The sequence below is a fragment of the Schistosoma haematobium genome, chromosome 1, assembly GCF_000699445.3.
Source record: "Schistosoma haematobium chromosome 1, whole genome shotgun sequence".
Classification (NCBI taxonomy): Eukaryota; Metazoa; Platyhelminthes; class Trematoda; order Strigeidida; family Schistosomatidae; genus Schistosoma; species Schistosoma haematobium.
The window spans coordinates 85,095,322-85,112,434 of NC_067196.1; the positions used below are offsets into that span (position 1 = coordinate 85,095,322).

Consider the following 17,113-nt stretch of genomic DNA (forward strand, 5'->3'; position numbering starts at 1 on the left):
AGTGAAGTGTTCGAAGAACGATGATAGCTCGACGACCAAACCATGCACCCCAGAGAACAAAACTTCATCAAAATCATCCACCTGAGCTACGAATCTTCTCCACAATCTCAGTAATTTAATAGTTGAATTCATGAGTCAATTGAAGCTAGACTATCACAGAAAACTTCGAAGCACTGGACGGCCGTCTCCTCCTAGTATGGGACTCCTCAGCAGTGTACATCCACGATCCCACCTTGCGAGATTGGGACCCAGGACCTATCATTCTCGCACACGAACGCTTAACCACTGAGCCGGCATCCAACGGTTCTATTATCTAACTTCAACCAATCCATGAAATTGGGCCACCGTCCACCATTGTCATAGCAGTTATGTAAATGTTAAAGTTTTCATAGGCTATTTGTCATTAAATAATATTATCGAATTAGTTTACTGTAGTTCGTAGGTAGATAGAAATGTCTACAAGTTTTAATTATTATCATTTTATTAAAAGTTATCATTGTTATTCATATTTTTTATTAACTACCATACTCAACTTGTGATATTCGGTTACATTAGTTGCTATAAGTTTGTTAACAGAAACTAACGAAAATTAATTGATTTTTTTGTATGTTGATTAGCACTTTTTCAAAAATCTTATTTAAACTTTTGAAGTGACTGATTCTTTTTGTAATATTAGAACTAGTATTACTTGGTAACATAATCAGAGACTGCTAGTGAGATTGTAGAGTGGTGACGAGTCGCGATTGACTATGAACACCACTACAAGAAGACTACGTGCCAGTTAGCCGATAAAATCCCCCGTAAGCCAAATATCAGAAGGCAGTTGATGGCTGTAGTCGAGATGTATTTGTTGGCGATCTCATGGTATTGAAAGGATACCGAGATCGTGCCAAAGGAGTACAAGCATGGTTACCGAGCGTAACCGAACCCGTGCAAGGTCACGATCGAAAGATAATGGAGCAGTAATATGGCTGTCTTTAGCACAGTTAAACAATCACTGGTACAATTGGTTATAATAATGATTGTTTCCATTAAATCAATCGCATTCTCTTGATAAAAGTAGGTCACTACAAGATATTCAGGGCCTAATTAAGAAGTTTACACTAACCATTCATTGAGTAGTAACCAATTTCATGATATCAAGCTTATATAATAGACAGTAAGATATGTAATTTGTGTTTAAATAGACTCCGACTAATTTAAACAAGTGAGATCGAAGTTACTCTAAGATTTCATAATTCAAGTATCTGACCAAGTTGATAGAGATGTTGTTTACTATAATTATTATAATATCGAGTAACAATAATTGTTCGTCTTTTGTGGAAACTAGGAAACTTTATAACTTATTTATGGTAGTCTGTAGTATTTTTACTCATCATCTATCATATCACCTCCAGAAAACAAAAAGGCAATAGCATGATGGTGCTGCAGCTTTGGGTGGAATGTTGAGGCAATTCATATTTGGAAAGACAACAGATGTAAAGTATTTTCTTTATTTTTATATACAACTCTGAAATATGAACTTAACTTCCTAAAAAACCTAGCCAGGAGTACTAGACTTATTGGCTCCAAATGTATACTTAAAGAGAGGCCGAGTAATTAGTTACTAAGAAAAGATACATGATATTTACATTCAATTTCAGTTCCATGGCAAAAGTGAACTGTTAAATAATATATTGTTCTAAGTGGCTGTTATTTTTGGAACATGGAAATAATGTGACGGTAACAACCTCAGTCTAAACAATCAACACTTAAGCAAGTAGACTCTCATATCCACTCAACCATACATACTCATTTATACAAATATAAGGATATATATATAATAGGAGAATTATTATGGACTAAAATAACACTATCTGTCTGCTAAATAAGTCGAATCAAAGGCTTAAATAATGTAAGCATACACAAACTTGTGTGTGAATAAGATTACTTTAAATGTGAAAAAAGTTTATAACCCTTTAGATTTCAAGATGAGTACCAAGCAGTGAGGCAATTGAAATAGTCTCCAAAACCCCATGGGAGAGAGGATACGTATCCGTGAATTTAAGGTGCATCTGTGTTTTGAACATTCCATGTGTATAAAGTATCAAGCATTTTCAGACCGTCGGTTGCCCCGCGAGGCGGGGCCGTGGATACGCACTGCTGAGGAGTCCCACGGCCGTCCAGTGCTTCCAGGTTTTCCATGGTGGTCTAGCTTCAAATGACTCATGATCTCAACTGTTGAAATTTTTTACTTCATTTACCGAATGTATGGTAGTTATAAGTGTATAATTTTTAGTTGGAATTTCATTTCAAACTCTAATTTTATTTACCTTTTTAATCCCTCAAGTTCGAATCAACTACAGGGATGCATATAAATAGTTTTAGACGACAAAACAAAAATCAGATGCTTAGTTGAAATTGTGTTCTTAAATAAGACACTCATTTATAAATTGAACGGAAAAATTCCCGAAAATTCTAGGTGAAACAATTTTATTGAACGTTGAATAAAGGATGTATAATTTCACAGTTCTCTTGTATGGTTATTGATGGATAATTTTCCAATATTATTTAAATCCTTGATTACATCACTGACGTCAAATGGATTAATTCAATTATAACAAGATTTATTATTTGTATAGTTGAACGCAAACAAGATAACAGTAAAACAATTGAAGATATATGAATTGTAAAGCTATGAGATAATATATTGTTATAATAGAACACAAATAAAGATAAACAATAATAAAAATATTTCTAGTATACGGTAATTAAAACAGGCACTCATCATATAAACATAAAAAAAGAAGAATGATTATACATTAACTTGGTAACACGTATTGAATATCAGATGGGTGAGATAGTCACTCAGTGAAGACAATGGTGGATGTGTCGCTCAATTTCGTGGATAAGTTGAAGTTAGACATTAACACCGTTGGATGCCAGCTCAGTAGTCTAGTAGTTAAGTGTTCGCGCGCGAAACCAGTAGGTTCTGGGTTCGAATCTCGCAGGTAGCGAGGTCGTGGATGCACACTGCTGAGGAGTCCCACAGTAGGGAGAAACGGCCGTCTAGTGCTTTCAGGTTTTCCATGGTGGTCTAGCTTCAACTGACTCATGAAATTACATATTGAATACTTAAGAGAAAGAAACCTATTGCATAATTCCTGTTACAAATAATATTGCACTTATATAAATTATATACTTTTGCAAACTGTTTTTGAAGGATAGAATGAATTGATTTAATATTATGATATTTCGATCCGCCATAGATAACTTTGACTTACAACAGATGTTTAAAGCATATTAAATGATTGATAACAATAATAATAATATTTTTTGAGAATGTCCCATGGACACTATTATTCATTACAATAGAATCGAATTTATTACAGTTGAAATTTAATAGCTTCTTAGCATGCTCCTCCACGAGGAGTAACAGGTGTAAGTAAGTAAGTAAGGAAGGAAGTATTTAATATAAATGAATGTTGACTTCTAATTTCTTATATGTAGATAATAAGAAAACAGTTATCACTGTGCATTAGTGTGAAACAATTATCATTTGAGAAACTATTCATTGTTATTTCTGATTTCATTTATATCTGGCCTATGAAAGTCGATCAAACCCTTTAAATTGTTATCAGAAAGGGGGTTTTGTGGAGATTATGGCAATTTAATAGTTGAATTCATGAGCTGACTAAAGTTAGACCACCATCGAAAAACTTGAAGTACTGGACGATTGTTTCGCCCTAGTATGAGACTCCTCAGCAATGCGCATTCACGATCCACGGCCATCCAGTGCTTCCAGGTTTTCCATTGTGATCTAGCTTCAAGTGATTCATGAATTCAACTATTGAATTACTATAATATCCACAAAACCCCTCTCTGAAAATATACTTTTTCAAACGTAAAATATAGAAATAAAATATTATATTATAATTCATTTTCGTATTGATTTTTTGAATCTTCCCATTGATATTTAGGACTGTAATTGATCAGTCTCTTATTGGCATATGTGCATCTTGTGCGAATAGCATCGATATTGCCTTGAATCACGAGCATTATAAGCAGAGATGGATGGTGACTAGCAGTGGAATCCAAGACGCACATTAAATCTTATTTTAGGACTCGTCAGCTAGATGTACCTGCATTCTAGAGTTGATGTTCACTCGGGGAACCAAACCCAATATCGTTCAATTCAAAAGCGCGTTCTGGATTCCACTCCTAGACACCACACATCTTTGCCTATTATATTATAATCGTTTCATGTTAAGAGTTTACAAAGTACACATTTAAGTGAATTACATAAATCTGATGAGTATTTTGTTTTTAAAGGTTTGAATCTTCCTGTTTTTTGATGTTAAAAATTCTTAAAATTGTTTTCAGTTTTGGCATATATGGTTGCTGTACGGAATACCTCACTATTGACATAAGTGTACATGTTTCTAAGTAAATTTAAACTAGTCTCAAAATAGGATGAAACTTAAGTTCTGAATTCTACTGATAGTCACTAACTATTATTGGTTAAGTGGTTAAGCACTCGTGTGCGAGACTGATAGGTCCTGTTTTCGAATCTCATGGGGCGTGATCGTGGATGCGTACTACTGAGGAGTACCATAACTAGGACGAGACGGCTGTCCAGTTCTTCTGGGTTTTCCACGATTGTCTAGCTTCAACTGACTCATGAACTCCACTATTAAATTACATATATTTGTTTTTAATAAGTTTGCAAGAAACATATGTTGTCTTTGTCAGATGATGGGAAATGTTAGTCAAAATATATTTAATTCATAATTCGTACTAATACCATCTTTCATCACTGATTAAAGAAAACTTGACCGATCACATATTATTGTAAATCGATTGATACTATTTGTTGTACCGATTTTGGTGAGGTTTATACCTCTAATCAAACTGTATATTTTAATTTTATTCAGTCTAGACTGGTATCTAGGATAAATAGTAATCTCACCGTTTTACAAATATTTATATTAACCTAATGAAATCATTGAGAAATAAACTAAGGAACTGAGATACTTATTATCATTTATACATAACAGAATGAAATAACGAAGAAATTTGATATATGAGGTAGACGACTGTATTGTATTCACATATTATAAATAGTATGGTTAAATAACAATGGATTATTACAATGTCGAAGTCTGTCATAGTTAAACCAGTCAAATAAAACTTACTCAACATTAACAATTGAGTACTTCATGTTGCTTAATTAATTTATTCACTTTTATATTGATTTTATGATAAAATATCGGTGAGACTATAATTTATGGACGACCTTTGAGCGGCGCTAGACTGACCTTAACATTGTCCACCTGATAACCAAATAAGAGTTATAAATTAATGTGAGGAATTGGAATTATAAATTACGGTTGATGATTAAGGTTAGGAATTAGATTTCGGGTTTTCATCACGAACTGACATCAGCTATAATACCAAAATTCTATTTACTCAAATGGATGAGTGAAAATCCGAAACCTGTTATTGTTATACATGATCGAGTTCATTCATAAATGATAGTCTCACCAAAATATTTATAGAACTTAGAAGTTTTACCATTAAAGATTAATAGTTGAATTTATGAGTCAATTGAAGCTAGACAACCATGGTCGTTTCGTCTTAGTATGGGACTCCTAAGCAGTGCGCATCCACGATCCCGCACCCCGCGAGATTCAAACCCAGGACCTATCAGTCTCGCGCGCAAGCGCTTAACCATTGGACCACTGAGCCGACATCCAACAGTGTTACTGTCTAACTTCAACTAATCCACGAAATTGCACCATTGTAATTAATATAAATTTAGATTTTATTTACCAACAGTACGAATAGTACTTTGAAAATGTTAGAAATAAAAGTTTAAAATGTAGTTTTAAACAACAACAAAAAATAAAAACAAAACAAAAAAACTTTTTATACCAATATTATCAATTGTATAAAAATATAACGAAAATATACATTAAACATACATAAATCACAACAAATTGATTTAGTAGGTTAACATACTGACCTGAGAAAGAAATAGTAGTTGAAAAAAAAACAATAAAACATACCTATTTCACTTAGTAACTTTATCCTTCACCTTAAAAATTTCAAATTCGAATCATTTTAATGTGACCGTTTTTAATAGAAATACGAACACACTCAACCACCCAACCACCCACCCACCCAGATACACACATGCACAAAAGGAAAGAAAAGTACGATTTGAAATAGTCTCTAAGTGTATTTATTATTTTGTATATGAAGAATGAATAAATAGTGTTTAAGAAAATGATTAAAAGTAGTGGTAGTAGTAGTAGTAGTAGTGTTAGTGTTAGTAGTAGTGTTAGTAATAGTAGTAGTAGTAGTAAATGTCTGTACATTTTTCAAGTGCAATGACCTTCTAACATGATTCTTATTTAATTGTTTAGATAATTAAAAGAAATTTACAAGTTATTGCAGTTTTTCTTTTCTTTTCTTTCCTTTTCTCTCTTTTTTCTTTTTCTCCAATGTAAAAAAAAGCTTACACGGAGTACATGCATAATGTATATAATGAAAAAAACAACAAGAGAAAGTAAAATCTAATTGAATGGCCAACATTCATTCTTTTTTTTGTTACAGAAATCTAATTAATTCAAATCAAGGTGAATAAATAATTATCAAAGTGGTTAGATAAAATATACTACTGAATTAAAAGGTTAAAGCTTATAAGGGATATGTAATTTTATTTGAAAACTATTGGATAATTATTATTATCAATATAATGTGGAAATAATAGTAACTGATAATAATAGTAATTCTACACAGATTAAATAGTTTTTTCTAAGTTGAAATATATTTAAGGAGTATAAGGAGAAATGAGGTAAGGATAAAACTAGAAATCTGTTATGGGTGTTATAAAACTAGTAGTGTGGTGAATAAACTTAATTACACATTACATACTTAATATCATAGAATGAATATGGTTAAATAGCCAATGAAATACGGGGAGAATTGAATAATTGTTTCATCGTAGTTTAGAAACCGTTAGCGGTGAGTATCTACAATCGCATCATCAGCCATCCAAATGCCCTGGTATGGCCGAGAGTAGGGAGAGTCCACTCTCCTTCTCGAAACGCTCTCACATGGTCACGGGTATATAGACTCTGTCAGGGAAGTCCTACTCACTGCCTTCTCGTGGCGGGGGTGTTGTTTACGAAAATGAGAGGACGAAAAGCGAATGTCCGGTGCTTTAACAGGATTCCAAACCAATGGTGCACATGGGCTCCAGTATCCTGAAGGAATAAATGGCGTATGAACCAATTGTCGGTCACCGGCTTCCATGGGACTGCATCTTCTTACGATGCTCCACTGCATTGTAAATCAGACCTTCAGGTCGAAGGCTCGGGGTGTGGCCCTCTAAGAAACACACCTGCTTCTTTCTGGGCACCCGGGCAGTATCACGGCCCTCACACATATCAGATGAGATTTGTGTGGCGCCTATGTATTTGGTGCCTCCTTGTACCAATATCTATGTGTTAAAATAATAATAATAATAATAACAATAATAATAATAATCGCATCATCAGAAATCGAGCACAGGACTTTGGTTATATATGAACAATTAATCTATAGATCAGTGGTTTCCATGATTAATTTCAAGCTATTAGTAATATCACGTCTATCTATGTATCTATCAATGTATTTGATAAGAAAAATTTCCATAAACCCATATAACAGTCAATTAATTATATTTCAATAGTTGAGATCATGAGTCAATTGAAGCTAGACCACCAGGAAAGACCCAGAAGCACTGGACGGCCGTTTCACGTGCACATTCACGATCTCGCTTCGCCAGATTCGAACTCAGGATCTATGAGTCTCGCGTGCGAACGCTTATCCTCTAGATAACTAAGCTGACATCCAACGGTGTTAATGTCTAATTTGAAGCAATTTACGAAATTGCACCACCGTCCACCATTGTCTTCAGTGAGTTAATTTCTCACAACAGACCTGGTTGAACTCCATTGGTCACGGTTTCTCACTAGAACTCAAGAAAATATCTCTTGTAGTCAGTCACTAGTGAGCACATGAAGATTAATATCATAAGGGGTTTTATGGAGATTGTAGTAATTTTAATAGTTGAGATCACGAGCCAGTTGAAAAGATACGGTCATCCAGTTCTTCCACATTTTCCACGGTGATCTAGCTTCAATTGACTCATGATCTCAACTATGGAATTTACTTTAATATCCACAAAAACCTTTTCTGAAATTAATTATATAATTAACATTTTTACAGATTGAAATCTATAAGAATTGTTAATATCAACGGTAGATTTTGTTAGATAATTGAAGTTGTACATTCATTGAAATAAACAAAATCAGTCTATATAAAATTTAAAAACTACCATCTAATATTCAGTGTGTGGGACATAACATCTGATACCAAAACATTTTATTAGGATTATTTTACTAAATCTAGTGTTGTTATCAATGATCAATGTGAGTTAATATATACAGAGCTGTATTCTAGGGGTTATGTGACTTCAGGCAATATCGAGGCAATCTGCACAGGATGCACATATGCTAACAAGAAACTGATCAATTACAGTCCTAAATAACAATGGGAAGATACAAGTAAACAACATCAAGTGAATTATCTTAACTATTTTAATGTTAAACGTTCACAATATTTAAAGTAAATATCTTTTCATTAATCACATAAAAGCGTACTGTACTTTTCCTTAAATGAACTAATGCTTTTTAATAGTTGAGTTCATGAGTCGATGTAAGCTAGGCAAATATGGAAAACCTGAAAGCACTGGATGGCCGTTTCGTCCTCAGCAGTGTGCATCAACGATCACACTGGCAGGATTCGAACCTAGGACTTTCGGTATCACGTGAGGACGCTTAACCTCTAGACCACCGAGCTGGCATCCTACGGTGTTAATGTCTAACTTCCATCGATCCATGAATAACTGTGCAACCATTCATTTATTGTCTGACGAAATTCACACGTATCAGTTATTTATTCATAAATAATGATGGGCCTGACACATATGTCCATTGCGTTTAGCTACCATACAACATCAATACAGTGCGACGAAGTTATCAAGAAAAATGGCAGAGTTTTAGAAATAGTGACAGTGTTGACAGTAGTAGGAAAAATTTAGCATAAGCAAAATACTTCAAGAAGAAAGTTTATATTTGTGGAACAGAGTGCACAAGATTATTGTAAAACTAAAAATTTCAGGCTAGACAAAGAGTGAATGCATCTGTTGTGTCTAGTACTAGGTCAAGCACACATGGATTATTCTAGTTTCCAGACAGACCAATCAACTTATCATTATGACTCTTATTTTGAATTAGTCAATTATTTGCTTATTAACCTTGACTGTGTTTATATGAGCGCACGTATGCGTACATCTCTTACCCTATTAATCATATATCAGTTTGTTTTTGTCTGATTATAAATATTGAGTCACGCTTTGTCAAGACGAATTGAGAGGTTTTCCCTCTCCGTTCTGCTTTTCCGCCTTGTTTCCCTGATTAACTGCTTGAATAAACGTGTGTCTGAAATAAATTCATCCAACTTAATCCATATTTGGCTTCTTATTACCGTCGTCACACTAACGCGGTTAATCCAGGTGTAATATACGGAGTTAAATGGCGTACTAATACGTTCATCCTAATCGCATTCTGATCAGTGGACCACAGAATATTTACGCCACTGCTAATGATATGATTAACGTTACTTAACGTATCTGATAATTGGTCACGACAACCGCAATGACCCTAACCAGGAAGTCTATACCTGCCAACATCGTTACGTAAAGTGATCAGTAACTTCTTGAACTGATATCGCGTCATCAAGTGGTCTATCCTCACTTTTTTTCCAAAATACTCCTGCGTTAGTAAACATCGCGTGTCGATGTAGGCAGCAGTTAGGCATGAGCATACATATTCCAACCTCATATGTATAACTTTCGGTAATGTTTTTGGTCTTATAGTTAATCTTGTATCTGTTTGCAAAGATTCAATAGCTTTCATCACCAGGGTTCTATTATATAACTCTTCTTCAGCCTATGGTCAACCATGAAACAATCTTTAACGATTTGCCTCCGAAGACAGCCTTAACCTAGACTAAATCCCTAGTTGAATTAGTGCACAAAATTATCAATACTTAATCTGCCATAAAACATCTATCGGTTGTCGAGTATTTCAACAACCGGTTGAGATACTATTCTAAAGAATGTCGGTCACTAGATAGATTTTAGATTTAACTTCCCACTTTTATACTACCACTGGATGCAAATCTTATATATCTGTCTGATAATTCTCATGAGCAACTTTTTCTCACTTTTAATCTCATCTTTTGAAGACGAGTCTTCATAAATATTTAAGATTCGTAGAAGGCATACTATATACTTTAAACCTTATATAGGCTGTCTTAAACATACATGCTCAACTTCAAAACTATTTTTCTTGCTAATCGAGAAAATGAAACTTTGATAAATTTTCCACCTTAACACAGAATCAATCTTCTAGATAACAAACACTGAATTCATATGAGCTAACATTCAAATAAACTTGGTTGTTATAAACAAAATTATTAATTTAATATTTGAACTCATCAATTGAAGTTAGACCACCATAGAAAACCTGGAAGCACTGGACGGTCGTTTAGTCCTAGTATGGGACTCCTCAGTAATGTGCACCCATGATCCCGCCTCGAGAGATTCCAACCCAGGACCTTACTGTCTCGCGTGCGAACGCTTAACCTCTAGACCACTGAGCCGACATCCAACAGTGTTAATGTTTAACTTGAGCACCTATGTCATGATGATGGTTCCATCTTTATCCACAAATGTTTGTGACATTGACTATAAGCTGGAAATTTTTATCTGTTTTCAGTAAAGATTTAGTAGGTTCCATCGATTTAACTTGTTATATATCTTTAGTAATTAAGAAGGAATCTAACTTCTATATGTAAAACGTCTATAAAACCACTAATCAAAATCATGAGAAGTTAACCATGTATCATTGTAAATGAAATTCTTCCAATACTATTAACATTCTTAATGAAAAGGAACATTTATATGAGCATATACAATTTTGCGGTTGAATAACAAACATCAGAAGGGTTTTTTTAATGAATATTATAGTAATTTCAATATTTTGAGATCATGAATAAATTGAAGTTAGACGATTATGGAAAGCCTGGAAGTATTGGATGATCGTTTTGTCCTATTGTATGACAATTTATTGGATAATCCTTTGAATTGCATAATGCAATTCTTTGTTTTTTTACCATCCTATAAATGAATACATTTTCATAATCTCTAATAAACATTTTGAAACTAAAGCCATGTGTTAGAATAGTTATGTAAATACATGATTCATTTATTATAGAAAACAGACTATAACTGTTTTCAAGAATCAATATGTTTACAGTTCACAGACATCTTGGAGATTAAGGTGGGCGTTAATGATATAAAGGATAAATGTGAAATATTTACATATTACATAATTAGAATTTAAATCTAGACGAATTTTATTGATTTTTTCTAAGAATCATTTTATTCAGAATAGTACTGTGGTGCGTGCTACTTATATTGATATAAGTAGTATGTAACGCGAGTTAAAGGACGTAGTGTCTGGCAGATTGTCTCCACCCGTGTTCTGTTCACTACATTTGGTGTCGCTGCCAACCAGGAGAAGAGGGGGAGGCTGTTCTGCGGATGCCGTTGCGGGCCTGGAGCTGAGGTGCGAGTTGAGGCAGTCTGGTGCGGAGAGGTGGCGTCGAGTGGAGTGTTCTGGCGGGGCGGCGTTGGCTGTAGTGAGTGCTGTCGACGGAGAGTAGCGGTGGGACGTGCGGCTGCTGGTCGGACATCGGATGTAGTTGGCTCAGCAGGCCGGTGGAGCACGGGTGTTAAGCGTCGCAGTTGCCGGGTGGATGTCGGATGTGGTTGCCCCGGCAAGTCGACGGAGCTACAGAGGTCAGCGCGCCGCAGACTCGACATTTTGACGAAGAGTGTGGCACAGACTGCAGAGACGAAGAATGTGGCACGGCGAACATGGACCATCGCAAGAACGACTGCTTTAAATGGGGGATGAGTGTGGTTCATGCTACTTATATTGATATAAGTAGTATATGACGCAAGTTAAAGAACGTTATGTCTGGCAGCAGAAGATGGAGGAAGATCAAGAAAGGAAGAGCGAGAACACAATGGAATTTGTAAGAAACCGCATGAACAATGAAATGTGAAGCAATGGATTGATGTTTGCAACGGCAACAGTTCTGTTTGATATGATAAAATGATATTTTGCAAATTAACGATTTACTATTTTATCGAGTAACTCTGTAATTTTGTGCTAATTGCATTCGATTGTTCCCACCCATGTTCTGTTCACTACGATACTGTGATTGACTAATTTACACGAGCTAATCACTAATCACTTTATATATGATAAAGCCATAAACTGGAGTGTGTTTATACTTTGAGACCCATAACAAGGTGTATATACAATAATAAACAAGAGCTAACATTGAACTGTTTGACATAGGGGTTAGTGTGAAGACTGTAGAATAATGACTTGGAATTGGCTGATCGAATTTTCAGTTTTCAATAGTTCATGATACAGCACAACCACACCCTCTTCTTCATATGATTTTTACCTCATAGATCATAACATGTCAATAGAACTACAGAAAATTCGTCTCAAAGTTAGTGATTAGTAAACACTATAATGTTTTTTAAGAGGGTTAAACATGGAAGTAATATACATTCTTATAATGATCACAATCAGTTGAATAAATTTTAAAAGATAGGTACCATTAAACGTTTATTCCATCCTTGTCTCGAACTTCACATAGGATCACATTCACAAAATTATTTTAAAATCTTATAAATGCTCCTCAAGATTATTTTTTTAATCAAAGATAGAACAACATATAGATCACTAATGTAGATGGTTTATGTCTAATGATTGGAGGCCTACTCGGGTTAGAAAGGAATGATGTGACCAATAGCTAACTTTGAAGTCACACCTCACAGTCAGCAGCTAACGTGGATAACCCCTTCAGCGTATCGAGATACTATGGCTACTTTTAAGACTGTATAACACAAAGGACGTTATTACGGGAATATATTAGTAAGAACAAGCACAGAGAAAATTCTGAGACCACCATCGTATGAGCCAGTTCATGGCATACGATTAGCTGATGCGCATTGGTTGTCCTTGACCTTAACAGGGATCGATAATCTGTCCGATATTCAGTGACGAAACTGCCGAATCATTTATCTAGGGCTCAGTGACAGTTAGCTGGACGGCGAGATTATAATTTATGGACGAACTAAGCAGATTTACGATACCAAGTCTTGGATTTTGGCGCGAAATTCACTCATCCATCTGGCTAAATAAAGTTTTGGCATTATAGCTTATGTCAGTTCGTGATGAGAACCCTAAATATAATTTCTAACCCTAACCATAGACTTTAAATCATAATCTTTATTCTTCAAACTGCTTTATAACGCTCATTTAGCCCCAGTAAGTAGGTAGGCACTCTCAAGATTAGTCTAGTGTCGCTTAAAGGTCGTCCATAAATTATAGTCTCGCCCACTAGCCCTACAAACATATAGTTCGGCTGATTAATGATGATCAATGAAATCTATACAAAAAAACAACAATTAAGCCACAATACGATAAATGCGCAAAATGTACTTTTTTTCATAATCAGTTTTTTATATAGATTCTGTACATTCTAATGAAAGTAATCAAAATGAACATATTGTACATTAAAGTTAAGTAGAAATTGCGTAAGAAACTGGTTGGATAACTGATAAAATCAAGAGACTGTGGTTGTTTATCATCATGTCAGAATTTATCTTGATATATGCATCAATAATGTAACTAGTAAATAGTAGATTTTAAATGAATTAATGCTGAGGAACTCCACAAAAGGACGAAACGACTGTTCAGTGTTTCCAGGTTTCTCATGTTAGTCTGGCGGTAATTGACTCATGATCTCAACTATTAGAAATAATGTTCACCAAGAATTTAATTTGTTCTTTTAACATTCTCTTCATTTACACTATTAATCATTGAATGTAAATGTTACATAATATTATGAAGGATAATTAATGTTAATTATTGTTAATACCATGAATGTTGTTTAAATGACGTTAATAAAATGTGTATAATTAAGACTGAAATTACGTTCTAATAAAGGTATTAATTGGATGAACTCTGGAAATTAAATATTTTAATATTTCAGTGTTTGAAGCTACATATCAACTTTAAATGGGTTTGCCCAGTTTAATAATTTATGGGTATTTGTTTAATTATACATAAGAACGCTTACATGATTGACCTGATATAAACTGGAGAAATAGTTGGAACCAGAAATCACCAGAGAGTTATTTTGTTTTATATTAGATATTCAAAAAATTCTCGCCCACAACTTTATATGAAATTGAATCTAATATACTGAGGTTTTTCTATAACCACGTAACCATTAGAATATTGAGTAACAGATCATTCGTTTAGTTCTGTACCATTATATATGCCTAACATAGTGTGATGAACATTTATTGAAAATAAAGTTATCTGTCTCAATCCTGCTATGGTTAAACTCTTTCAGTTGTAGCTGACAACTAGAACCAGAGAGTAAACAATGGTCATATGGTTTAAGTAGTATTTCATGGTTACTTGATAATGGAACCTAGAATGGTTATTTCGTCATATTTTGGACTTGTCAGCTTTATTTACCTGCATCTGCACTGACATGAGAATACTAATACTTGTTGTTTCAAGAGTCAATGCGTTATCCACAAAGGTACTAATAGCCGTATACCAAATATTCTAAAAAAAAATATCACTATTTTTACTTCGTTTGCTTGACATTTACATATTTTAATTATTAACGATATATCTGTTGTTTTTACTTTTACTTGATTAGAAAGAAGACAATGTATCTTGTAATCCACCTTGTAAAAATGGTGGTATTTGTCGACTTGGCAATCTATGTGAATGTACACGTGGTTATGAAGGTATTCAATGTGAATTAGATATAAATGAATGTGTACGCCTTAGACCATGTGATCCAGATTATGGAATTTGTGAAAATACACCTGGTGGTTACACATGTCAATGTGTACCTGGTTATAAATTAATGTATGATGGACAACATTGTATTGATAATGAACATGCAAAATCAAATCCAAATTTAGTATTTCGTGGACGAGGTACAAAAGGTGTATCAATTGCTACACGTTTAACTAATACAACTCATATAAATCAAACAAAATATTATCCTCGTCAACTAAATAAACGTAGTCTTCAGCCTATCATCAAATATACATTAAAATCAACTCATCCTGCAGATCTTCATAAAAATAAACATTTTCATTATCAAAATCAACAATCTGTATTATCAACTAGGCATCATTATAAAAAATTATCATTAAAAGGTGATCCAGATATTATTACTACTAGAAATGGTAAATAAGTAGTATATTATTAATATACTACTTATTAAAATCATTGTTTAGCTATAAAGTTCTATATATATATATATATATATATATATATATATATATATATTCATTCTAATCCATTTCATACTTTCATACAATATACAGTTGAATTTTCAAAGTTTATAACAAAGAGATAAATCGAACGTTTGTATTTTCTATTGAATGGCCTATGAAATTGCATTATTATTATTATTATTATTATTATTATTATTATTATTATTATTATTATTATTATTATGTAATATTATACTCAGATTATTGTAACTGTATGCAACAGTTTCCCTTTTTCTTAATAAAACAATCTCTTTTCCCCATATATTTAGTACATTTCTTGTCTATCAATATACTACTAATAATATAAGTAGTTTATAACTAAATGATTGAAGTCAGTATTTTGTCCTACCTCTTAAATGCTTTAATGTTTAGAAGAAGAAAAAGCAAATACTATACTATTACTATTATAATGATTATCTTGTGATTACAAATATGTTTATCATCTTGTTTTATGCAAATACTGAAATCTTAGCTTTGGATCAGCTACTGATTTGTACGAAATGATTTGTTACTATTACCATTATTATTATTATTGTTATTATTATTATTACTATTATTATATAGATATGATCATTGTTTGACAAAAGTCATTCATACAGACATCAATATGATGATGTCGGAAAGACAATTTAGGATATACTATATTATGTACTGTTTTGTTTATGCTAAATAAAAGAATAATAATAACAATGATGACTTCATTCGGAGTACAGTATGCAGTTCTGAGGATACTATGTTTGAACAAGTACTAATGTAGTGAAAGAGAACATAAATAAGGACAGTCGAATATATTTGAGCATAAAATCTGAGAACCATACAGTAAATTCTTCATTTGTATAATGTCAATCAACTGTATCAGAATTTATTGTTCCATCTTCTGCTGCCAGACATTCTATTCCTGACTAGTGTTATATACTACTTATGTTGATATAAGTAGCACACGCTACATCAGTTGGTGTTTGTAAACCTTACTATGTATATATATCAAAAAAAGTAGGCAAGATTATATAAAGCTAAGTGAAATATTTGTAAGAAAATACGGATCTATGCCACAATGAATTAAGTACATGTTTATGAGTATAAATGTTTCATTAAGCCATCTTATACAATCTGTTTATTACAGAATGCATATGCTCATTACAGTATATTTCTAAAGTTTTAAGTGTATGAATTGAAATGTCTCATTCTTCTAGCAAATATACAAAAGGAAATTTTGGAATACAGTGGATTGTTGATTTCTGGTAAACTAGCAATGGTTAGTAGTTTGCTAAATTTTGAATGTTTATCCATAACCATAATGGTAATGAAATCAAAAGATCCGTTATGTACCTTAATAGTCTTCTTCAATATTCACCATAATATAACCGAATCTTTTGTTAAAGGTCCAAAAAGTAATAATAATAAACAGTAAGATACACAACGGGAAAAGCAAGATTCTCCGATACAACACAGAATGCACCGATCCAATCACAATTGACGGAGAAGATTTGGAAAATGTAAAAACCTTTACATATCTGCACAGCAACATTCATGAACACGGTGGATCTGATCCAGATGTGAAAG

At 33.4% G+C, this 17,113-nt stretch overlaps 1 protein-coding gene across 1 annotated transcript in view; it reads left to right on the top strand.

The window, feature by feature from the left end:
* MS3_00002328 (uncharacterized protein) overlaps window positions 1-16,226 on the top strand; it is a gene marked incomplete at its 5' end in the record, with an annotated part of 36,482 nt that extends 20,256 nt beyond the window's left edge. Inside the window, one exon of the mRNA XM_012941791.2 lies at window positions 14,920-16,226. Coding sequence (XP_012797245.1) covers window positions 14,920-15,468 — 549 coding nt within the window. The 3' untranslated portion in view covers window positions 15,469-16,226. The remainder of the gene's footprint in view (window positions 1-14,919) is intronic.
* Window positions 16,227-17,113: the final 887 nt, after the last annotated feature.